Source organism: Saprolegnia diclina (assembly GCF_000281045.1).
Source record: "Saprolegnia diclina VS20 unplaced genomic scaffold supercont1.81, whole genome shotgun sequence".
NCBI classification, from domain to species: Eukaryota; Oomycota; class Saprolegniomycetes; order Saprolegniales; family Saprolegniaceae; genus Saprolegnia; species Saprolegnia diclina.
Genome location: NW_008246148.1, coordinates 150,091 through 171,749, shown reverse-complemented (window position 1 = coordinate 171,749; position 21,659 = coordinate 150,091). Strand labels below are relative to the sequence as shown.

General features: G+C 58.2%; 11 protein-coding genes across 13 annotated transcripts; 4 read left to right on the top strand and 7 right to left on the bottom strand.

Annotated features, from left to right (window-relative positions):
• Positions 1 to 448: 448 nt before the first annotated feature.
• On the bottom strand, positions 449 to 4,823 carry SDRG_14959. 2 transcript variants are annotated; one of them, XM_008621121.1, is made up of 14 exons: positions 4,622 to 4,823; positions 4,433 to 4,575; positions 4,024 to 4,380; positions 3,732 to 3,978; positions 3,586 to 3,680; positions 3,401 to 3,543; positions 2,960 to 3,350; positions 2,686 to 2,910; positions 2,183 to 2,638; positions 1,366 to 2,136; positions 1,204 to 1,317; positions 784 to 1,164; positions 582 to 740; positions 449 to 536 (listed from the first exon to the last, which is right to left on the bottom strand). In XM_008621121.1, the coding sequence occupies exons 1-13, from the start codon at positions 4,731 to 4,733 to the stop codon at positions 615 to 617; spliced, it is 3,561 nt and encodes a 1,186-aa protein (XP_008619343.1). In that variant the 5' UTR covers positions 4,734 to 4,823; the 3' UTR covers positions 449 to 536; positions 582 to 614. The 2 variants fall into 2 exon arrangements, with proteins under 2 accessions (XP_008619343.1, XP_008619342.1); XM_008621120.1 differs by having other exon boundaries at positions 449 to 740.
• Positions 4,824 to 5,080: 257 nt separating this feature from the next.
• On the top strand, positions 5,081 to 7,082 carry SDRG_14958 (hypothetical protein). Its single transcript, XM_008621119.1, has 9 exons — positions 5,081 to 5,243; positions 5,292 to 5,381; positions 5,425 to 5,649; positions 5,699 to 5,782; positions 5,825 to 6,070; positions 6,126 to 6,285; positions 6,332 to 6,429; positions 6,482 to 6,578; positions 6,622 to 7,082. Exons 1-9 carry the CDS (start codon positions 5,115 to 5,117, stop codon positions 6,774 to 6,776), a joined length of 1,284 nt encoding a protein of 427 aa, XP_008619341.1. The 5' UTR covers positions 5,081 to 5,114; the 3' UTR covers positions 6,777 to 7,082.
• A 258-nt stretch (positions 7,083 to 7,340) lies between these two features.
• On the top strand, positions 7,341 to 9,334 carry SDRG_14957 (hypothetical protein; the record flags this gene model as incomplete). Its single annotated transcript, XM_008621118.1, has 4 exons — positions 7,341 to 7,629; positions 7,692 to 8,114; positions 8,165 to 8,928; positions 8,972 to 9,334. 4 exons carry the CDS (start codon positions 7,341 to 7,343, stop codon positions 9,332 to 9,334), a joined length of 1,839 nt encoding a protein of 612 aa, XP_008619340.1.
• Positions 9,335 to 9,343: 9 nt separating this feature from the next.
• SDRG_14956 (hypothetical protein) lies at positions 9,344 to 9,923 on the bottom strand (the record flags this gene model as incomplete). The annotated part of the gene is made up of 2 exons (XM_008621117.1): positions 9,344 to 9,638; positions 9,687 to 9,923. The coding sequence occupies 2 exons, from the start codon at positions 9,921 to 9,923 to the stop codon at positions 9,411 to 9,413; spliced, it is 465 nt and encodes a 154-aa protein (XP_008619339.1). The 3' UTR covers positions 9,344 to 9,410.
• Positions 9,924 to 10,154: 231 nt separating this feature from the next.
• SDRG_14955 (hypothetical protein) lies at positions 10,155 to 11,354 on the top strand. The gene is made up of 5 exons (XM_008621116.1): positions 10,155 to 10,397; positions 10,446 to 10,512; positions 10,558 to 10,696; positions 10,742 to 11,055; positions 11,101 to 11,354. Exons 1-5 carry the CDS (start codon positions 10,200 to 10,202, stop codon positions 11,259 to 11,261), a joined length of 879 nt encoding a protein of 292 aa, XP_008619338.1. The 5' UTR covers positions 10,155 to 10,199; the 3' UTR covers positions 11,262 to 11,354.
• Positions 11,339 to 13,167, bottom strand: SDRG_14954 (hypothetical protein). Its single transcript, XM_008621115.1, has 9 exons — positions 12,998 to 13,167; positions 12,858 to 12,947; positions 12,584 to 12,808; positions 12,457 to 12,540; positions 12,165 to 12,410; positions 11,955 to 12,111; positions 11,809 to 11,906; positions 11,665 to 11,761; positions 11,339 to 11,609 (listed from the first exon to the last, which is right to left on the bottom strand). Exons 1-9 carry the CDS (start codon positions 13,124 to 13,126, stop codon positions 11,455 to 11,457), a joined length of 1,281 nt encoding a protein of 426 aa, XP_008619337.1. The 5' UTR covers positions 13,127 to 13,167; the 3' UTR covers positions 11,339 to 11,454.
• A 658-nt stretch (positions 13,168 to 13,825) lies between these two features.
• SDRG_14953 (hypothetical protein) lies at positions 13,826 to 14,783 on the top strand. Its single transcript, XM_008621114.1, has 6 exons — positions 13,826 to 13,870; positions 13,920 to 13,987; positions 14,036 to 14,092; positions 14,140 to 14,210; positions 14,257 to 14,608; positions 14,656 to 14,783. Exons 1-6 carry the CDS (start codon positions 13,843 to 13,845, stop codon positions 14,704 to 14,706), a joined length of 627 nt encoding a protein of 208 aa, XP_008619336.1. The 5' UTR covers positions 13,826 to 13,842; the 3' UTR covers positions 14,707 to 14,783.
• Positions 14,728 to 15,818, bottom strand: SDRG_14952. 2 transcript variants are annotated; one of them, XM_008621112.1, is made up of 6 exons: positions 15,689 to 15,818; positions 15,553 to 15,643; positions 15,271 to 15,504; positions 15,090 to 15,221; positions 14,871 to 15,044; positions 14,728 to 14,830 (listed from the first exon to the last, which is right to left on the bottom strand). In XM_008621112.1, exons 1-6 carry the CDS (start codon positions 15,764 to 15,766, stop codon positions 14,784 to 14,786), a joined length of 756 nt encoding a protein of 251 aa, XP_008619334.1. In that variant the 5' UTR covers positions 15,767 to 15,818; the 3' UTR covers positions 14,728 to 14,783. The 2 variants fall into 2 exon arrangements, with proteins under 2 accessions (XP_008619334.1, XP_008619335.1); XM_008621113.1 differs by having other exon boundaries at positions 14,775 to 15,044; positions 15,689 to 15,766.
• A 189-nt stretch (positions 15,819 to 16,007) lies between these two features.
• SDRG_14951 (hypothetical protein) lies at positions 16,008 to 17,049 on the bottom strand (the record flags this gene model as incomplete). The annotated part of the gene is made up of 1 exon (XM_008621111.1): positions 16,008 to 17,049. Exon 1 carries the CDS (start codon positions 17,022 to 17,024, stop codon positions 16,008 to 16,010), a length of 1,017 nt encoding a protein of 338 aa, XP_008619333.1. The 5' UTR covers positions 17,025 to 17,049.
• A 938-nt stretch (positions 17,050 to 17,987) lies between these two features.
• SDRG_14950 (hypothetical protein) lies at positions 17,988 to 19,469 on the bottom strand. Its single transcript, XM_008621110.1, has 3 exons — positions 18,944 to 19,469; positions 18,578 to 18,898; positions 17,988 to 18,529 (listed from the first exon to the last, which is right to left on the bottom strand). The coding sequence occupies exons 1-3, from the start codon at positions 19,436 to 19,438 to the stop codon at positions 18,050 to 18,052; spliced, it is 1,296 nt and encodes a 431-aa protein (XP_008619332.1). The 5' UTR covers positions 19,439 to 19,469; the 3' UTR covers positions 17,988 to 18,049.
• Positions 19,470 to 19,654: 185 nt separating this feature from the next.
• SDRG_14949 (hypothetical protein) lies at positions 19,655 to 21,388 on the bottom strand. The gene is made up of 4 exons (XM_008621109.1): positions 20,763 to 21,388; positions 20,404 to 20,715; positions 20,165 to 20,361; positions 19,655 to 20,113 (listed from the first exon to the last, which is right to left on the bottom strand). The coding sequence occupies exons 1-4, from the start codon at positions 21,345 to 21,347 to the stop codon at positions 19,810 to 19,812; spliced, it is 1,398 nt and encodes a 465-aa protein (XP_008619331.1). The 5' UTR covers positions 21,348 to 21,388; the 3' UTR covers positions 19,655 to 19,809.
• Between the last annotated feature and the right edge of the window lie 271 nt (positions 21,389 to 21,659).

Here is a 21,659-nt window from a genome sequence, read left to right as displayed (position 1 = left end):
AAGCAGACGCTGTAGCGAGTAGCGACGTCGAGAGCAGCAATAGGGCGCAGGACCACATGCGAGTATTGTGAGGAGCAATGGGGACTGATGGACCTGGCGGACCACTAGTGATGCCTAGAATTGGTAGATATAGAGGTCTCGCCCAAGATCTCCGTTGCGCTTTCGGGTCTCGTCAGTCGCCAGCATCGATGGTTGTAGGCGGTGATCTTAGGGGCCAACATGGCCGAAAGATACCTCGTGGATCGGCTAGAAACCGAAAGACCAATACTGATGCGCTCTCTGGGTCAATGTACAAATTAGTCTTGTGGTCGCAGCCAAACTCACTCCTAGTACTGCCTAGGGGATGAAAATGCCCGTGCTAATATTATCGACACCTCTGTCTGCACTGGCACATGTCATTTGGCGATATAGGATGATGGGTTCTCAGTGTCGTGACGCAATACTCCGCCACCAAACGACATACAGTTCGCGCGATTACTCTCTATTACCAACGAGGTGCGATCGAGATGTAGCGCGATCTTCCACTCCTGGTAGGACTACGTAACGCGAATCTGAGTTGACAAGCACTGAGGCATGTGTACGTGAACACGCAGAAATCGCAACGTCTTTTGTCGCTATAAAATAGTCGTCCATGGCTTGGCGGGTCGGTGCAACACGCGCCCTAGGGCGTCCTGGAGACTCGGTTCCTTGGGCTGCGTCGGTCGACGGGGTACGCGGGCCGCCCGCCGCCGCTCCCTCGCCTACTCATAGTTTTCGTCTGCAACCCTTAGGGTGGTGTCTTACCTCGTATTGCGCTGAGGCAATCGCGGCTTCTCGCGCCGCGCGGGCTTCTGTGAGCGACGTGCGAAGGTCGTTGAGGTCCTTGTCACCCCGGGCCTTGACGGCGCGCACGAGCACGGACGACGCCGCGTCGACGGCCGTCGTCATCGTCGGTGCCGTCTCGTCAATGATGTCGGGCGACACACCGCCGTAGTAGATACGAACTCGCTCGCACTCGAGGTCGAAGAGCAGCTCGGTGTAGTCGTGCGCCATTTTCTCTCGATAGGGCCGGTCGTGGTATAAAATGGTGTCGCCAAACTTGTCGTACAGCTGCTGCAGTGCGTTCGCGCAGTACGTCGAGTGGGCTTGAAACAAGAGCAAGAGTTTGTCGCGTTGGCGTTGTTCCTATCATGTTGATAGCATCTTGACAACTTGATACTACACCTTGAGGCGCTCGGTCGAAATGGTCTGAAAATGCCGCCGCGGGTCACTCGCGACGAGCTCAAAGTCGTGGATCTTGTGCAGCGTGAGCTCGCGGTCGGCAATCGAGACGACCGCCTGTCGGCAAAACATTGTTAAAAATGGTGGCAACAACGAGGTTCGAACCCGCTCCCAGAGCTCGAGCGCCGACGCCAAGTGCGGTGCGTGTGATTTCTGTGTATACTTCATGACGATCTCGAGTTTGCACTTGGCGCTGAGCTGAAGCGCGGTAAAGACCGACTCCATACGCTGCTGCATGTGCAGTCGGAGCGGGCACGGCGTGCCATGCTTGTCGTCCGCCGTCGCGACGTCTCGGAGGGCTTCTTCGTAGGCAAGTTCGTGCAACCGGTCGTCTTGCGTCCGCGGTGACGACGACGACGTCGATGGCATTTGGGAGGCTTGCCGGACAAGGCGGTCGTACGCCTCTTTGCGCGCGAGTGACGTGGCATCGTTGTGGAGCAGCTTGCGCGTCGAGCTCGGCGTTGGTCGTTTTGATGGTATTCGAAAGAGGTGCTTGGTTGTGAGGGGCGCGCCGTCGTCGTCACTCGCAACCTCCACGTCGACATCGAGCTGGTCGGGCGCCGAGAGATCGGCGTCTTCATCTTTTGTGCCCTGCAAATGATCGTCGTCTTCGGGTACGGCTGCCAAAGTCGAATCTCGGTGCGCTGTAGAGCTCCGATGCGGTGATGCGAGAGGCGTAGGCTGTTCTGGTGCTGCTTCCGTTGGCAAAGCTGCGACGTCGTTCGTGCTGAGACCACTGAGCGAGGTTGCAGCGTCTGCATGTGGCCCATGACCGTCTATGACGTCATTGAAAAAGACTTCGTCGTCGCCGTCGGCTTGGTGGAGTGCTCCGTCAATCGGAGCAGCGCTTGGATCCAAGTCGAGGCCAAAGAGATGCTACAGAGAAGATGCAATTAGCAAGCAACTGGAACTTGTCGCCCACCGAGAATGACGCCACGGTGACGGCTCCGACGGTGGTCGCCGTCTGTGACGGGCTCATTGCACTCTCGGAAACGACGACGGCCTTTGGCGCCTCGGGCCTCCAGTTGTAACAGTACATGGCCAATGACGCATATGGTGTCTTCTGGCCCTTGACGACGGGCGCCGACACTTTTTTCCGACTCTCAGTAAACTGCGCGAGAGTGGCGTCGGGCTGCGATGGCAGCTGCGGCTCTGTCCACGACGTGCTATGCCACTCGACGTGTGCGCGGGCGTGTGACGTCTCGGCTTTGGTCGTCGTCATTGGCGGTCGTCGTCCGGAGAGCAAGGCGAGGTGCTCCATGAGCAGCACCGACGTGTCGATCTGCACCTTGGGCGGCAGCACGAGACTCGGCGTCTCGGGCAGCGGCGGTCCGCACTCGACCAGCCGCATTTCGTCCATTTCAAACGCCTGCGGACCCTAACCACACAGTGTAACCGTCGCGACGTCGGCCAATCATTTCGCACCATGTACAAGAGCTCGACGTGGCGGACGTCAAATGCATCGGGAAAGCGCGGGAAAAAGGCGAACGGCGGCAATGCCGTCGCATTGGCGTCGGGCGTCGCCGCCTTGGGGCGTGACATGTGCGGCGTCATCGAGATCTTGAGGCGCGCAAGGAGGTGGATGTGTGCTTTGGTTTTGGCTGTAAACTTGCGCGGCGACTTGGTCTCGGCCGTGGTCGCTGCAAGAGCCTAACCAAAAGACAAGTTATATGGATGCCAGTAGGCCCCTTGGTCGTACGGATGCCGCCGCCGCGCGCTTGGCCTCGAGCTCTGCCCGTCGATGTGCAATGTAGTCGTGCCGGTGCTTTCGCGACGCCTCGGTGGCCTCGCGCACTTGGTCGTCGTGCGCGATAGGCTTAACTGGCGTTCGTACGACCGTGTGGCCCAGTGGTGCCGCTGTCTTGGGGCGTCGAGGGTGCAAGCCAATGCCCCCCGGCGTCGTGAGCGGGGGCCGCTGTAGCGACGACGATGACGACGTCAACGCGATGGCCTTTTCCAAGATGGTGTCAAAGTCTGTTCGCTCCAAGACAGCGAGGGAGCACGTGTCGGATGCGACGGTGACGCGCATGGTGCCAGGCTGCGCCGATAGCAAGTCGACTTCGCCGCAGAAAAAGTGATCAAACGGCTCTCTACACCATCGGTCATTTTTTATAGTCCCAGTTAACAAGAGAAGGGGTACTTTTGTACACTGTGGCCCGACTCGAAATGCACGCTGAGGCAGCCGTCAACGAGCACATAGAGACAGGTCGAGGTCACTTCGGGTGAGACGAGCATCCGGCCTCGGCGTGCCACGAGCGGTGTCGCCGCCTGCACCATCTCCGCCTACGTATCGTTATCCTCACTGTTTCAACAGGCAGATTGTACCTTGTAGTGCATGGGAATCGTCTTGAGACACGATACGTGGCACAGCACACAGAGAATGTGCCGGAGTCGGTCCGCTGCTTCGTCGACCATGATGCCTATAACACCATATTTGATTTGTTGTCGTACAACAAGTGATCGTCTCCAACTCGGGTGCGCATTGTGGCTGTGGGCAACCAACGGGCGACTCGCGACATAGCTCGCCACTTGGTCAAGAAGGATTTGTTGGTGCTGGTGCCGAAGCCGCGGGCTCTCTTTCGCAGCATCTTTGGTCGCCATGAACGACGCCATTGCCTCCAACTTGAATCGTCCGAGGGTCATGTGTCCCGGCGCAATTGCCGCTGACGAGTGCGCGCGCACCGCTCCAGCTTTTTCCTCCAAGAGCCCCCAGAGCACCTACGACTCTTGAGCATAAACAAACGAACGCTGTCACCGCCTTACCTTTTGCCGCACGGTATCGGGCGTCACCTGACTCCGCAGCTCGAGCTTGAAGGTCGTCAAGAGGCGTGTCGACGTCGCGGCCGCCGAGAAAAAGCCATGGTTCAATCTTCGTTGAAACGAGGCGCGCAGTGACTCGTACAGCGCATGGCCGAGCGACTCGATCGCCGACTGTATGCAGTGGACGAGCTCGTTATTGCTAATGTGCAAGTACTGCGCCTGCAGAAAGGCAGCCATGGCAGGATCCCGCGGGTCGTGCCAAATCGCATGCAGCACTCTTCGCTTGTGCAGGCGTAGTTCGGCTTGCCATGCTCCGTGCTCGCTCGCGGGCTGGCCACTGAGGTAGTTGTCTGCATCGTCCTAGTACCTCGAATCATCAGCCCATCGTTTGCTCCACAACGGCAGAACGGACAGGGTGCCACGTCTCGGTGCCGTCGTCGGGGGGAGCCTCCGGCATCGAGATGCGCTTGCGTCGCGGCGCCACGGGCGTGAGCGCGTGGTCGCATTTTCGTGTGTCTCGAATGGTGGGGGGCACGTCCCCCGGGGGGCGCAGTCCTAGTTGGATACTTTGAGCCCGTATATCGTCGACATCGAATGCTACGTCGTTTGAGCACTTCGGTTTTGGACTTGGTTGCCATGAAGACGGTGTACTCGCGGTCTTCGCCATCGATGTCCATGGTCGTCGCATGCTCGATGGCGTCAAGGTAGTTCATACTTGCAAGTCGTTTCACGACGTAGTTACTGCTCCTTTCAAGGTATACTAGTAGCTCGATCGACGTTGAGGTACAGGCGATGCTGCATCAACTTGTACACTGTATATCGTCGTGCATGTTGATCGAAATTAGTGGAAGACTTGTCATCGCATCCGATCCCAAGCATACGAGCAAATCGCACACTATATACCAAATATAACTCTATTGCCGTCGACCACCTCAACTGGAAAATGATATCTTTTTGGCCAATCACCGCCGCGCCTCGCCGTGGCGTGCCAGGAGTGGCCAAAATCACGTCCTTTTCGTCCTATGGACGCGTTTGATTGGAGCACTTGCAAGCTGACAAAGTTGAGCGCCCAGTGTGGCAATTGACGCCGAGCGATGATCCAGAGCCTCTTTATCATCACGCCGACAGGCGAGATCATCATCGAGAAGCACTGGCGGGGCACGACGAACCGCAACGTGTGCGACTTCTTTGTCGAAGAAGTCAACAAGTACAAGGCGCGCGAGGTACGGCTGCCTGTCCAAACGGCAAAGTCAGTATGCTGCTCCGTGTAGGACGTGCCGCCGGTGATTGCGACCGCCAAGCACTATTTGATTAGCGCCTTCCGCGAGCAGCTGTACATCCTCGCGGTCGTGACCAACGAGGTACGTCGTGGGCTGCCTCCCTACCGGCTAAATGCTGGCACAGGTGTCGCCCCTCGTCGTCATTGAGGTGCTGCACCGCGTCGTCGCCGTCTTCCTCGACTACTTTGGCAAGTTTGATGAAAGCGCCATCAAGGACAACTTCTCGACGGTCTACCAGCTCCTCGAAGAGATGCTCGACAATGGCTACCCGCTAACAATGGAGCCCAACGCACTCAAGGCCATGGTCGCGCCGCCGTCGACCGTCAACCGCCTCACGGCCATGGTCTCGGTACCGCTCTCATCTAGAACCAAACTTTGTACGAGCGTATTGCATCTAGGGCAAGTCGCGGGTCAGCGAAGTGCTGCCGGACGGCGCAGTGTCGGACATGCCGTGGCGCAAGGCCGGCGTCAAGTATACGCAGGTACCCTCGCCCATCACAAGTCTTTACTCATGTAATGCGTAGAATGAAATCTACTTTGACATTGTCGAAGAGATTGATGCCATCGTCGATGGCAATGGCCAAATGATCTCGTGCGAGGTCAACGGCGCGATCCACGGCAACTGCCGGCTCTCGGGCATCCCGGACCTCACCATGGTGTTTACGGACCCGTCTGTCATTGACGACTGCTCGTTCCACCCGTGCGTGCGCTACTCGCGCTATGACCGCGAGCGCGTCATCTCGTTCGTGCCGCCGGACGGGCAGTTTGAGGTACTTGATAGATTGATATATGTTTTGACCCGGAAGACAATATGTCTGTTGATAGCTCATGCAATACCGCGTCCAAGTGCAGCAAATGGTGCCGCCGATCTACTGCCAACCGAGCGTGTCGTACTCGGAGCGCGGCGTCGGCACGCTCGAGCTCATGATTGGCCAGCGCAACATGCCGACGCTCGTGGCCAACTCGGTGAAAAAGTCATTTGCTGGTAAAGACAAATCTCTCCACTCGAGTTGTCTGAGCCACGACACTAGCCGAAGAGATTACAGTCGAAGTGACGTTCCCAAAGAGCGTGCGCACGGTCGACGCCAACACGGACGTGGGCAGCTGCCTCTTTGACGACGCCACCAAGGTAGTCTTTGCGTCGTCCGTTCCGGCTGCTCGACTAAGGCCCACGTTCATAGACGCTGAAATGGACGGTTGGCAAGATCAACCCCAAGAAGATCTTGACGCCGACGCTCAAGGGCAACATTGTGCTAGTGCAGAACGCCGCGATTCCTGGTAATTTGCTTCGGGAGACGATTCCGCTGATTGTATGGCGCAGATGAAAAGCCGATCGTGCTTCTGGGCTTCAAGGTGCCCATGACGACGGTGAGCGGTCTCACGGTCGAGACGCTCGTGCTCTCGAACGAGCGCTACAAGCCGTACAAGGGCGTGCGCACGCTCACCAAGGCCGGTCGGTTCCAAATCCGAACCTAGTCGCCCTTCCTCGCCGAGCTCAATATGACACAAGGATGTTTAAGGCTTCTTCTCCGTCAAATAATGGGCAGGTACTTGAGCTCGGATCGAACTATCCATTGGACTTTACCAGGTCGTTTGCAGCACAGAAACCAACATCCCTGGCAACCGCGCTGAGTTGTTGGCGCCGTGGCCGGGTCGAGAACGACCCGGCACGCTGTTTCCAAGGTGCTTCTTGACGACCCGGCACCACCGCGCACCATTGTACAAAGTAGCTATCTGACGAGAAGCTTTGGATCGCTGTCGAATGCAACGTTGTTTGGCTGTCGATCGAGTCCTTGACCAAGGGCAAGTGCAATGTGTATGGACGAAAGAACCTGGTTCGCGTGCTCGCGCTGGATTTTTTTTCGAATTCAAAGTATCCATTAGCGGACTGGATAATCCTATCCAATCGGTATACACAACCCCACACACAACAAAAATTACAAAATTCAACTGTCATGTTGATGTGCGTCGAAGATACTGCTTTTGATTGGCCAAAAACCAGTTGCGGGACGAACACCATTTGCCATTCTGCCATTGTCCATGCGGTACGCAGCACTCTCTCTACTCGTCGCTGCCAGCGCCGTCGCCGCCCTCGAGCGCACGACCGGCTGGCTCCACTGCCCGCTGCGCTACTCGGCCGCCGTCTTTGGTAAGGACTGGCGCAACACGACGTGCGCAACGTTCAACGCACCGCTCTGCTACCCCGGCACGTGCGCCTCGACGACGACCAACATCTCGGTGTTTGTCAAGCGCCTCGAAGCCGAGAACGGCGCTTTGCCCAAGGCCATTTGGCTGCTGCAAGGCGGCCCCGGCGCGTCGTCCATCAACAGTACGTTCCGAGTTTGCACTTTCTACGATAAGATCGCATTTTTGCTCACATTCTGGATGTAGTGGAAGGCTACATGCAGAATGTGTACCTCGCGCTCAACAAGAGCGTGAGCGTCTACACGATGGACCACCGCGGCACGGGCAAGAGCACGTATTTGGACTGCGCGACGACCGAAGCGACGACCAACGGCAGCCCGTGGGGCACCTCCATTAGCCCCTCCGAGCTGCCCGAGTGCCTCCGCAACGTGCGCCAGGTCTACGGCGACGATGCGGCCGCGGGCTTTTCGTCGCATAGCGCGGCAAGCGATGTGGCGGCTCTCATCCAGACGGTCACACCAAATGCCGAGACGTACGTGTACGGTGTCAGCTATGGCACACACTGGGTGCGCCGGCTCATGGCGCTCAACCCACCGACGGTCAAGGGCTACATTTTGGACGGCGTCTCGGGCCTCTTCTCCCGCTGGAATCTTGACTACCTGCAGGAAGGTACGACGATGATGACAAGATGTCTCTGTTTCTAACATACAGTGTGCTAGTCGACACGTACTTTGACTATTGCAAGGACGATGCTACGTGCCGCGACAAGCTCGGCACAGATCCCGCCAAGGTCCTCCGCAATCTCTACCACACGCTCGACACCAACGCGACGGCCCGGTCCGCGGCGTGCGTCCGCGCGCTGCCCAACTACTTGGACGCAGCCGTGCCGCCGTCGTGGGCCATTCGACACCGCCTCAAGCTCCTGCTCGCCGCCGGCGTCGGGTCGCAAGAGCTCATTCCTATTTTGATCTACCGCCTCAACCGGTGCTCGGCCAGCGATGAAGAGTTCTTGGCCGCGTGGAACGAGCGCCTCGCGTCCTCCGACTTGGCGACCGGCGGTGCCAATGACCAAGACCGAGACAGCTCGGCGCTGCTCTATGGTGCCGTCTCGTATTCGGAGATGTGGGAGCAGCCCGTGCCGTCCCGAACTGAGCTCGAAACTCGCTTTCTCAACAACCTCTTTGGCTTCAACCTCACGAATCAGTACCACGACTACTGCGTCTTCACCGGCGCATCAGCCGACATTTGCGACGGCATCAACAAGCCGGACGTCACCTTTACCTACCCCGCCAAGCTGCTCACGACGCCAAAGCTGCCGTCGCAAAGCTCGGTGCTCGTCTTTGCCGGCGTCCTCGACACTCAGACGCCGCTCGGTATCGCCGTCAACGTCACGCGTGACTTTCACAGCGATGACCGTGCGCGGCTCATCACCTACCCCTACGCCGGCCACAGCTGCCTCCTGCGCACGGCAGTGAAGTCCCCGGTGCGCTCCCATGTTGCACGCGATCCCATCTCATGTCAAATAGGGGCAACCCACGTGCGCGACGACGGTGCTGGCGTCGTATATTCGCCTTGGCGGCAACATTGCGCAGCTCAACACGAGCTGCCTCGACGACTTGGTCCCGACAGCGTTCACGCTCTCGGCCGCCAAGGCATCCACTACATTTGGCGTCAGTGACGCGTACGAAGGCAAGGTCACGACGGTGGTTGTCGCCTCAGCAACCGAGACGACGGCGGCGTCGATGGATCAAACGAGCGCGCTTCTTATTGCCAGCGGCTGCATCTGTGTCGGGCTCGTGTCCCTTCTCGTTGCACTTCTTCGCACGCGACGTGCCTCGCGGGCGACGTCCCGTGACGTCCTTGTCTGCCAGGCACCGTCGCAGCTCTAATACTGCATTTTTGTCGTTTGAACCGACTCCGCAAGCCGTAATTTGTGATACAAAGGCTGATTTGTGCGCATAGTGACTACTGCGGTGGGTAGTACAGAGTTGACCAATGTTTGGCCGCCTCCTTCACGAGCGTGACAACGACCTCTTGCGGAAACGCGGGATCGATCGCAATCGCAGGCGCGTAGAAGGGACTCGCCTCCTTCTGCGGACCAATCTCCCAGTCGAGCGACCGCGACAGCACGCGGTGGGCGAGACGGACGTGCGCGCGTGGGATCGTGTCGACGATGATCGTGAGCCAGTGACTCTAGCCGCAGAGGCTTTGCACGACAACGCCAATTTTCAAGATGAATACCTTGTCGGCGGCTTCGGTGGCGAGGATGTTGACGCCCTTTTGCACGATGCGAGGCCGAACGGGAATGTACACGTAGAGCTCGCTCCGTGTCTGCGTCCAGCCAATGCGCAGCTTTGGGTCCACAGCCCGCGACAAGATCGTAGCGTCGTCCGGAACGTCATGGCGTCCGTTCGAGTCGAACGCGTCGGCGGCGGCGTCCAAGAGGCTCGTCGCTCGGGTGCTCACCTTGCGCGTCATGCAAAAATGACAAAAATACACCCCGTTTCAACCGGCGACCTCGAAGCGCGGGGCATGAATCCACTGCAAGAGATCCACTCAACCTTGAGATCTTTTCTTTGAAGAAAGCTGGCCGCGATGTACACATTGTCTTGTGTTGCACATACGGAGGCGAAGCGCTGTGCTGTTGTGTGTCCCAGCGCTCAAATGTGCAAACTCAAAATCTCAAAATCTCAAAATCTCAAAATAGCAGCCGCAAGCACTTTATAGCTGGCATTGCGTCGCCTTGTACGTGGCATGGCGAGTGCGGACGTCCACGAGACGTTCTGGGACGGTGTCCAAGGAGCGATCGAGAGCTCGCCAAGAGACGCCTTTGAGCTTCTCAAAAGCTACATGGAGCTGGTCCTGGCACGCCACGACTTTGCCGATGGCAGCCGCTACATTGACGCCGCGCTGGATCTGCTGCGCACCGTCTTTGGTCTGGACGACGCCAACGTAGCTCGTCTCTCTTTTGCTAGCATGCACCATTGTGACTCTACCTAGGTTCAAGCCATGTACGAAGAGCACATTCTCTGCTGCAACGCGGTGGCCATGCAGAGTCTCAGCCAAGGTACCGACATTGCATTCGATTGTCTGACGATACCTGCTTGTGTAGGGCAGTCGGAGGACGCGCTGCGGCTCCTCACGACCGCCGACCAGCACACGGCGTCGGACGGACCCTTATACGCAAACGTCGCGACGCGCAAGCGGCTCCGCGCGATCACGCTCAATAACTTTGCGTGCTACGCCAAAAAGTACAATATTGTCATACGAACCTTCTAGTATACGCGGTGGACTAGACACGGCCAACTCCACGCCGCGATCCAGTACCTCGAGAAGACGCTCGCGCTCGAGTCGGCGTCGTCAGGAGCAAAGGCCGAGAACCCGGCGGGAACGCACCTCAATATCTGCGCCATCTTGTCGGCGATGGGCCGGCATCTCCGCGCGGCCGACCACGCGCGCTGTGCGGTGGAGCTCCTCTCGCACGAACGCGGTGGCAGACTGGAAGACAAGACGACGCCCGATAGCCTCCTCGCGATCGCTTACTTCAACTACGGCGCCGAGCTCGAACACCAGAAGAAATACGACCTGGCCGCGACGACGTACGCCAAAGGTGGTGCATCGCCGACCTCTTCATCGCACTCATAAGTCCGCGTAGGATACGACGTGGCGCGGGCCGAGCTTGACTCAAATCATGCGTTGGTGCACGCGCTGTTGCAGGCTCGAACCGACGCCCAAGACAAGGTGGCCGCTCGAAAGGGGTATAGCAGCCCCCGCGGGGCCAGTGCGGCCTTAGTGGTGAGCCCCCGGCGCAAGTAGCGACGACAGCAAAAGGACATGTAAGGGCTCCGCTCAACCACGTTTGGCTATGAGACATGATAAAAAATAGAAAAAGATAACTCTTGATTACCATCTGCGATAATCTAACGATCCGCCTGTCAGACAAGTCGCTCAAAACGAAATGCAGTATCCACTCTATGTATTGTGCCGAATCGACGCGCGACGTTCGCCATTACATGCGAATCTGGAACCGGCCCGACTTGGTCAGCGTACGCACCCCCTTGTACGGCTTGTACGACTCGTTGGTGAGCACGAGCGTCTCGACCGTGAGCCCACTCACTGTCGTGAACGGCACCTTGAAGCCCAGAAGCACGATGGGCTTTTCGTCTATATGAAGGGTAGATCAAGAATGTCCTTCTATCTCGTAAAATTAAATTTGTACCTGGGATCGCCGCGCCAGGCTGCAATAGCACCGAGCCCTTGAGCGTCGGCGCCACGTTCTTCTTGGTGTTGAGCTTCCCGACGTTCCACTTGATCGTCTAGCACACCAGCTCCAGTCGACATCGAGTCTGTTGGTCTCGGGTACCTTGGTCGAGTCGTCGTAGAGGCAGTTGCCGACTTCCGTGTTGGTGTCGACCGTGCGGACGCTCTTGGGAAAGGTCACTTCGACCGTAATCTCTTCCGCTAGACGCCAAATCGTTATAGTAAAAGGACTATACACATGTCGCATACCGAGAATCGGCTTTTTCGTGTTGGAGACGAGCGTCGGCATGTTGCGCGAGCCCAACGAGAGCTCGAGTGTCCCAACACCCTTGTCCGACCACTTGATGTGCGGCTGGCAAAAGATCGGCGGCACCATTTGCTGCACTTGGACGCGGTATTGCATGAGCTATCGACAGAGTTAGCGTCTTCCGGACCAAATTATATCAATCTATCAAGTACCTCAAACTGCCCGTCCGGCGGTACGAACGACACGACGCGCTCGCGCTCGTAGCGCGAGTAGCGCACGCACGGGTGGAATGAGCAGTCGTCAATGACCGAGGGGTCGACAAACACCATGGTGAGGTCGGGCACGCCCGAGAGCCGGCTGTGGCCGTTGATGATGCCGTTGACTTCGCACGAGATCATTTGGCCGTGCGTATCAACGATGGCATCAATCTCTTCGACAATGTCAAAGTAAATTTCGTTCTATTCCGAGCCTTCATAATGCATGTAGTGGAAAAGACAGCAATACCTGCGTGTACTTGACACCAGCCTTGCGCCACGGAATGTTGGAGAGGGCGCCGTCGGGCAGCACATCGCTGACGCGCGACCGACCCTTGGACATACGTGACGATAGGCGAGAACACTGTCGGTCGTACCGAGACGATGGCGGCGATGCGGTTGACGGTCGTCGGCGGCGCGACCATGGACTTGAGCGCGTTGGGCTCGGTTGTGAGTGGGTAGCCGTTGTCAATCATCTCCTCGAGGAGCTGGTAGACAGTCGAAAAGTTGTCCTTGATCGCATTCTCGTCAAACGTGCCAAAGTAGTCGCGGAAGACCGAGACGACGCGGTGCAGCAGCTCCATGACAATCAATGGCATGATCTAGTCGTCGTTACTCAGCGCATGGCTGCAGCCAGGCTATCGCGCCTACCTCGTGCGAGATGACGGCGAGGACGAAGAGGCCTTCACGGTAGACGTTGATGAAGTAGTGCTTGCTCGTGTTGAGGATTGGAGGCACCTCCTATGCATGGCCATGGCACCTGCCAGCTTGGTTGTCGCTCAGGGTTCTACCTCGCGCAGCTTGTACTTGTTGACTTCTTCGACAAAGAAGTCGCACACATGGCGGTTCGTCGTGCCCCGCCAGTGCTTTTCGATGATGATCTCGCCCGTGGACGTGAGGATGAAGAGGCTCTGGATCATGGCGGCGGCGGAGCGCAAGGAGGTCGATGACCACAAAGCCGACTTTCGAAAAACACACCGCGAGGTCAGTATCCGGATAATCGACGCAATGTGCCGGATAAACCATCGAAACTGAAACGCTTTTTCCGGTGTCGATGATATCCTCGTCCTCGCGTGTATATTGATATCGAAAGAAGAGACAACTTGGTCCAGATAATCGCAACTGCTAGCCATATTTGTATAATCGATTATCGATGGTAACTGCAGTTTTCTTATGGCGCCGCTCTATTCCAGTACGCTTCCTACTACTGCGAAGCGGGCTGGAAGCAGCGATGATTGTTCCGTATGGAGACGCCAATTGTGACGAGCGCGCCGACCTCATCAAAAACAATCAGCAGAATCCTAGCGTTAAAGACTGGAAAGAATCAGAAGGACTATCGAATATCGCTTCTAAAGTCGTATATTGTCGTGCGTTCGACATTGAATCGGTCCCAATCGTATTGCAGAAGTGTACGCACGTCGACAGCAATGGTCCTGACTCGCAGTCGGTCGTGCCAACTGCACGAGCCTTGTATGGTATCTGACGCCGCAGTACGTAAAAGGCACAGCGTCAATGCCAACCTTGGTGCAAGCGAGGCGGAGCGCCACGTCATCATCCGGTATGTATCCGGATGCTGAGTCTGTGAAACTTTATGCATTGCGTCTGACAGGGACTCAAAGATTTGGTTTGGACGACGATGGAAGCGTTCCTGCGCTGTGGCCCGGGTACGTCGTCGCGGCCGTCGACCAACTTGGCGACGGCGCCTGCGCGTAGGCTGGCCGCTTCTTCCTCCCTTGCTCGACGCTTTGGCAGCGCAGCACAGCGCACTCTTCGAAGACCTGGTGCGTGGCGAGGTCACTCGGTGCTAGCCTTTTCACGTCCTTGATTAGGTGGGCCTCGCCTGTGAACTCCAGCCAACAGCCGAGCTGCACGCGCGCATATCCACGGTACAGCCTCCATATACGACCGGCAATCGTTCAATCGCACCATGCAGGAGCCAAAGCTTCGCCTTCGTGACCCGTCCCATGCACGTAGTATCGCTGCCGGGCTCCAATTCATTGTTCGGTCTGCACCGCGGACCTCGAGCTGCGAGTCCTAACAGTCGATGTAGCGGCTTGACACTGCAAAAGCTGCAGTATCCTGTCGCGTCCATGGGCGCCGAGGTGCAAGCCAGCCACGAAGCAGCGTGGGAGGCCTGCCTTGGCAGTCTTCGCGCCGCATTGGGCAGCATTCGGCACCGCGATGCAATTGCGCTTCTGCTCCTCAAGCGGTGGAAGCGCCAAGTCCGGGGCGACGCTCCCACAACAGCGACAAGTCGTCTCGCCGACTTGGACTGGCAGCTCGGTGTGCGGCTTGCGCCACCCGCGGCGCCGTCCGTGCGCGTGACGCTCAAGTGGACCATCCAGGACGCGAGTGGCGCCAAGAACGTCTACCTCCAGGACCTTCCAGTGCACGAGTTTCGCGTACACACTGCAACCGGTTTGCCTTCCTCGTCTTATCATCGTCGTAGGCGCTGCATGCCCAAGCGCAGGCCGCCGCCGCGGTCCTCGCGGCCAGCTAACCCCATTATCGTGTACTAGTAGTCGACTTGATACACACTTGATACATACAAATCACGGCTGGTAAATCGTGTTGTCGTCATGTGGGCCGTGTGGCTTGATGTAAATTCTTGAGCAAGTGACAGACTACACGACTGTCACAACGATGCAAGCGCCCTCGACATACCGCGCGTGAGCATGTGCATGGCGTCGTTGATAGCGACAAGACAGCTGGCCGCGTGCTCGCCCTTCCTGAACGCGACGACCAATGTCGCGTTGGCTTCAATCGCGCTGACTTGGATACTGCAATTGCGCCCGCCTTGGATCGTCACCGACTGCGCACTGTCCCCGACAAAGGCCACTACACCCTGACTCAGCGTTTATATCGAGTGCATGCATGGGCAACTCATGTTGGCGGCGAGGTTGCGCAGCGACTGGAGGTTGACCAACACACCGAGCTGGTCGACTTCGACCGTCGCGTGCGTCACGGCGTCTTCGGTGACGAGGATGGCTTTTTGAATCCCACGGTGCTGCTGCACTAGCATCATTGACGATCGTACTGCAACCTGACGAGGCCAAGTGCGTACGTGTGGCGAGGATCGGCTTGATGGCGTCGCGGATGATTTCCGAAATTTTGTAGTGAAAGCCATGAAAGTCCCGTAAATTGTGGCCAATGTTGCCGAGGTCGCTTGCGTACTCGTCGACGAACGCGGCCAAGATCTCGTGGGCGAGGAACGCTCCAAACTTGGGGCCGTCCGCCACGTCAAAGAAGAGCGCACAGCACACCTTGGCGCTCTCGTTGGTCACGATCGTGACGGCGACTAAGGCATCGCTGCATAGTGCAGCGGACGAGGAGCGAGTCGATGTACCGTTGGCAAACTCGATAAAGGACACGGGCGCCCCCGTGGTCTTGGCCGAGAACTCGAGCATCGCCGTGAGGAGCGACCCAATGAGCCGGGGCTAGAGGTCGTGTAGGATGCACAACTTGTCATTTGACGCACGGACCTGCGCGATCGCGTTGGCAAACTCTTTGGAGAAGAGCACGAGGCCGCTCGTCGCCATGAGCAGCACATTGCGCAGCATCGCAGAGTAAAACCGACTGCGTATCCGGATTTCGAAGTCGCGCAATCTCGTGCCTCTGTGGACGCGCCGAGTGACAAGATGTCAGTACTTGGAAGGACAAGAAGTTGGTGTCAGCTCGTGGTGCTGGCGCCGGTACTTCCGAGCGTGGCTACTACGAGCTCTGAGAAAATGCGTGAATAGAACCCGTTTTGGACAAATACAGGGATAGGATTAGAGGTTTTATCAAAACATGAAATTTGGTTTAGCGCAGACGTTTGGGAATGCACTGCGAGTACCACTCGTCCTGCGTCGAGCAGATCGTGCCAGAGACACACTCAGTGTTGCCCGTGTAGTCCTTCCCGCCGCACTGCTCCCATGCCTTCTTGGCGTCCTTGATGTCGATCGGCTTTTGGGTCGGCTCGGCCGGTGCCTTTGTCGGCTTCTCCGACGGCTTCTTCGTAGGCTTGGTCGTAGGCTTCTCCGACGGCTTGGTGGTGGGTTTCTCAGACGGCTTGGTGGTGGGCTTGGTCGTCGGCGCGTGCGTCGGCTTGGTCGTGGGCTTGGGCGCGTCCGTGGGCTCATCGTCCCAGCCGGAGCTCGACCCGCCATCGTTGGGCGACGGGCGGTCCGTGGGCACGGGCGTCACGTTCGGGTTCTTGGACGGGTCGCACGTATCGCTAATGTTAATGTCGGCGCAGTTCCAAAACTGTTCCTGCTGGTCGGCGCCACCGGGGTTGTTGCCACCGGTATACCACCAGCGCAGCACGCAGTGTGCGTCGCCGCTGCACGTGACGCCCTCCGGAAGGGTGTACTGCATCTTGAAGTTCTTGTTGCCGCCCGGCAGCTTCCACTTGGTCTCGCCGTTCGGACGCTTGAGCTCCGTAAAGCACTCTTCGGTCTCCTTGTCGTTCTTGCCGTTGAGCTTGCAGAGGCCAAACGTGAAGCTGCCGCGGTGGTTGGCCGTGATCTGGACGTCGATATCGATGGTCGAGCCCGGCTTGTAGCAGGCCGCGATCGCCTTCTCGCCATACTTGGGGAAGAGCGCGTACTTGCCGCCCGTCTCGTGGTGGCGTGTGCCGCCGTACGGGTCACCGCAGACGCCGTGCTTGGAGCCAATGCCGCCGGCGTTGAGCCCATCGTCGTCCCAGTCTTCGGGCACAAAGCTGAACTGCGAGAGACGGAACATCGAGCCGCGCTGAAGGGGCGAGAGCATGCGGCCGTGGGCCTCGACTTGCGTCGCGCCAAGCAGGGCAAGGAGCGCAACCGACGTGGTCTTCATGATGATACGAGTAGTGCGGGTGTCGAGGGCAAATGCACAATGAGCTTGTGAATCCCGCCTCATCTCCTTAGACAGGGCCAGCAACTGGAGTTCCATCGAGAGATCGGGTCGCCGACATGTCACGAGCCGGCACGGCCCAGCGGCAAGTACCACTCTAACTTGAGCTGGACGTAACGCTAATCGAACACATGTGGTGGACTGGAATTCCCGGGTTTATTCTCAAGGAGAGTATAGAGTATTTAGAGTATTTCGAGTAGATACGATGACGGACAACACTGGACGTTCATGGCGTGTGCATTGCACGCGCGCATCAACCGTTGTCTCCTTTCGAGGAATCGTTCCGTGGCAAGGAACTCGCACCCATACATCCTCGTTAGTCAGCAGTGCCAACACGAACACAGTGCCAACTCGACCAGCGATAAGATCGACTCTTAGCTGCGACTCGCTTACGCAGTGTTTACCATATGAGGAGCAAGCGGAGACTCAATCTGTCGCTGCCTACACTCGAAGACATCCGAAATGTGGTTGATGAGCTAGTAACTTTAGTTATAAAAAAGCCAAAAACTCCATGCTGTGGGCTGGTGTAGCTGCGCTGCGACGCGGACGCGGTGTGAACTGGGTGCATAGTATGAGCATATATGTAATGGTCTTGGCCAAGAGGCTGCGATCCTTGAAATCGTCTGTGTCCGAATCACTCTGCTGCTGCGTGCAGCTGAAGACGACCATTCCTCCAAACCCAGCAACCTTTTTGCCATCGACACCTTTTGTCATCGGATTATTCTTACTTCGAAATCCGTTTACTTCCCGTGGGGAGTTATGGAGTCCTCAGCTGAAGGGCTATAAAGTGCGGCTTGGACACGCCTTTTAAGTGGCCTCGTAGTAACTTGACGGCTCACATCGTGGCCACGGTGGCGCTCTTCGCAGAGACTTGAAGAGTCGTTTCCGACGAGGCTAAAAGAATGCACAGAAGATACAAACAAGGCGGCGTGTGATTAGTCTCGCCCCCATCACAAACACGAGTAGTACTACACAGCCACATGACTCGCCTGTCTTGCGGCGTGGTAGGCGCGGACGCGGTCAGCGATCGACTCGCGAAACGTAATCTCCCAGCGTCGACCTCGCTCCATAAAGACCTCCATGGGGCTGCGACGCATTTCGTCCCACGGCAAGTTGGTCGCCGCGTCCTTCTCGCAAAAGCGAAACTCGCGCATCTTGGCTCGCACTTCATGCTCGTCTTCGGCACGGCACGTGTTGACGTGGCAGAGAAACGTAAAGTCCACGAGCCCGTTCGTGCCGACCTCGACGGTCGTCCAGCCCCACTGCACGCCGGTGACGCCGACGCTCAGATGCGGCTGGAGCGCGTCTTCGAGCACGGACCGCCACACAATAAGGCGTCGCGACGGCTCGCGAATCATCTTGGCGATCACGTTGAGGTGGATCGGGATGCCGCCGACGGCCGCGTGGTACTTTTGGTATACTGTATCATTGTCAATGCGCTCGATGGTCTACGGTGGACAAGATGTCATGCGACTCGAGGACTCGCAGTAACGTACGTAGGTGGCACCGACAGCCACGGGCACGACCTTGTCGCCGGTGAAGACGTCCCAGAACGCTTCCGCGACAAGATCCATGGGCGCATCGTATGTGTCGCGCACGATAAACTTGGCCGTGACCGAGCCGTTGGGCTCAGTGACCGCCTCGGCCCGGTAGTCTTGGACACCTGAGACCGGGTACAGGCCGGCGTTGAGGTAGGCCGTCTGTTGCCGCGAGTACTCGCGATCCGCAATCGCGTGGATCGCGGCAAGTCGGAGGTGCTGGGCGGCCGCGAGCTTGTACTGCTTCCAGTCGGCCATGTGGCTGTTGTGAACGTCCGTCTAATGAGGCGTCTTCGATGCGCATAACGTCTTGCACGTACGTACCTGCAGCATCGGACGTTTTCGGAGCAGCGTTAGCATCGCGTCGACAAACGTGACTTGCCGGTCGACTTCGCTGCGTAAATGAGCGTTTTCCTGCAGCGCCTCGGTCTTGGTAAGCAGCTCCTGCTTGGCGATCGTCGACCACATCGTCGTCGGCGGCAGCGCGGCGTCGCCCTTGGCCTTGAGCTCGCGCAGGCGCGCTTGGAGCGCGGTCACGTCCGTGCGCAGCTGCAAGATCTCTTGGCGCTGCTTGAACTGAAACTTGTTCTTGGCGCGGACGAGGTTGGTCTCGGCCTTGCGTTTGGTCGGCGCCGGCGCCGCAAAGTCGTCAAGCGCGGCCTCGACGATGGGCGACGTGGCCGTCGCCGACGAAGACGAGCTGTCGCTCCCGTGGAGCGTGTCGAGGAGGTCGCACATGGCCGAGAGCTCCGTGTGCAGCTCCGCGTCCGTCGCGATGAGGAACTCGAGGCCATGCATCATCGCTCGCTTCTCTGCCATCGCTCTTGCCGTACTCGGCGACCTTCGGCAGTGTCCAGTAAAATGACCCACATTTGCGACCATCACTCCTCTTTGCCAAACAGGCCACCATGGCAGCGCATGACGCCGGCGCTTGCGACCACGTGGTGCTTGTTGGCGGAGAGCTCATGCTGGCGCAGATGAGTAGAGGCTCCGCATGCAGTGAGCCTTCATCTCAACGACCCCGCGACGCTGAACCAATTAGAGGCAAACACGAAGTCCTTCTGCATGATTACGAAAAGTGGGCGCCGCTTGGTACGTGCGTTGAGCACGGTACTACTCTAGTCGACTTACGGCTCTGGCGTAGGCTCGGTCACATCGTGGGTCTGGGTCTCCTCGTATGCGCCGCTGCCTCATACACCGCCGACGCGAGGCTGGCTCATCGCGTAGTAGTGCGACTCGATGGCCTTCCGGATCGCCTTGCGCAGGGCGAGCTCAAAGAGCCGGCCTTTGCCCATGAGCGCGCTCATGACGGCGGCCGTTGGGTGGACCGGGCGGCTCGCTGCGTCCTGTGCATTGTCCGTCGGCGTGCTAAACTGCATTTGCTGCAACGACGCTTGCGCGAGTGCCACGTCATCGCAGTGGCTCCGGTCCAACGGCACTTGAAGATAGATTGTGAGTTTGCACTGCCGCGGGCCTTCGTCTTCCGCGATCGCCCTATCGAAACGCAACTTTCGTATCGTCGTACGAAGCTTCGCAGCATCGTACCAGCCCCACTGCTGCTCGCGTGCGCCGCGCGACATGTGCGGCACGCGCTCGTCCTCGAGCACATTGCGCCAGACGATGACGCGCCGGTGGTCTTCCCGGTACTGCTTGGCGATCGTGTTGGCGTGAATCGTCGTACTTGGCGACATGGCTTGCGTGTATCGTTGGTAGACCGTATCGTCGTCAATGAGGTCGATCGTCTACAGCACACATGACAATTTGTCAAATGCATAAAAAGGTACCTGCGTCGCGTCCGCAGCCACCTCTTGGCCGTTCTCGCCATTCATGACGGACCAGATCGCATCACCAATGACGTGAAAGGGCGCGGGGTGTCGTAGTTGGTTGATGAATTCGAGCAACACGCAGCTCTCGGCGTGTGGCCGGAGCGCCCGTGCAATGTGTACCTCGTTGTCGTTGGCGAGAAGGCCAGCCTTGTCGAACGCAGGCCGCTGCCGAGCGTACTGCCGGTCGGCGATCGCGTGGATGGCCGCGACACGGAGCGAGTGCTGCGCGGCGAGCTTGTACTGGGCCCACGTCTCCTCGCTCGAGGTCACCTAGCACATGGATCGTCCTTGTCGCGTGAGGCGTGCATATGACGTACGTCAATGCGAGGCTTCTTGTGGATGTACGCCTTCATCGAGTCGATCAAGGTCGTTTGGTGCGCGACGGCCGCGCGCAACTGGTGGTGCTCGGCCATCGCGCGGCGGCTCTCAGCAAAGTGGCGTCGCGCAGCTGCTTCCCAGTCGACGTTCTGCGTAAGTGCCGTCGACGCCTTGCTTGTCTCGAGCGTCTCTTGGAGCTCGGCGACTTCTTTTCGGAGACGTAGAATCTCTTGCTTTTGGCGGTACTGAAACTTGTTGCGTGCGCCGACCGCTGGCAGCGGCTCTTCGTCGATGATCTTCTTGCGCTTCCGACGCGGCGCCTTTGGTGCTTTTGCAGGCGCCACGGCTTCTTCGTCGAGCGTTGTGTGGAAGTCCTCGAGAATCGAGTCGATCGTCTTTTTGGTTGTCTCGTTGTCGGACGACGTGCTGTAGACCGACTCGGCAAGGCCGTCGCTTGCGTACGCATCGAGGAGGTGGCACACTTCAGCAAGCTCGTCCTGGAGGTGGCTATCGGTCGCGAGGAGGAAGTGTAAGTCTGTCATTGTGATCACGTCCGCTGGACTCGCCTCGCTAGTTGACATCATGGACGACAACGACGATGTGTGATGCGACCAAGAAGCCAGCCGACTGCCAAATGCTGCTGAGATTGCCGTTAGTGCCAGTATCCGGACTATCCGGATGACGGCCTAGGCATCATCAATCCACTCTGCCAGTACCTTTTGCATGCGTGGGCCGCGACTAGCGCGCGAATGTACCCCCATGGCCGTCGCGCCAAGGTCTCGTGCACACAAGCATGTATTCCCCAGACGCGTACGATGCGTCGTTTTGGGCGAGGCGAGGTTTGAAGATGCGGTCCCACTCCTTACGCGAGTCCATATCCAAAGACCGTGAGTATC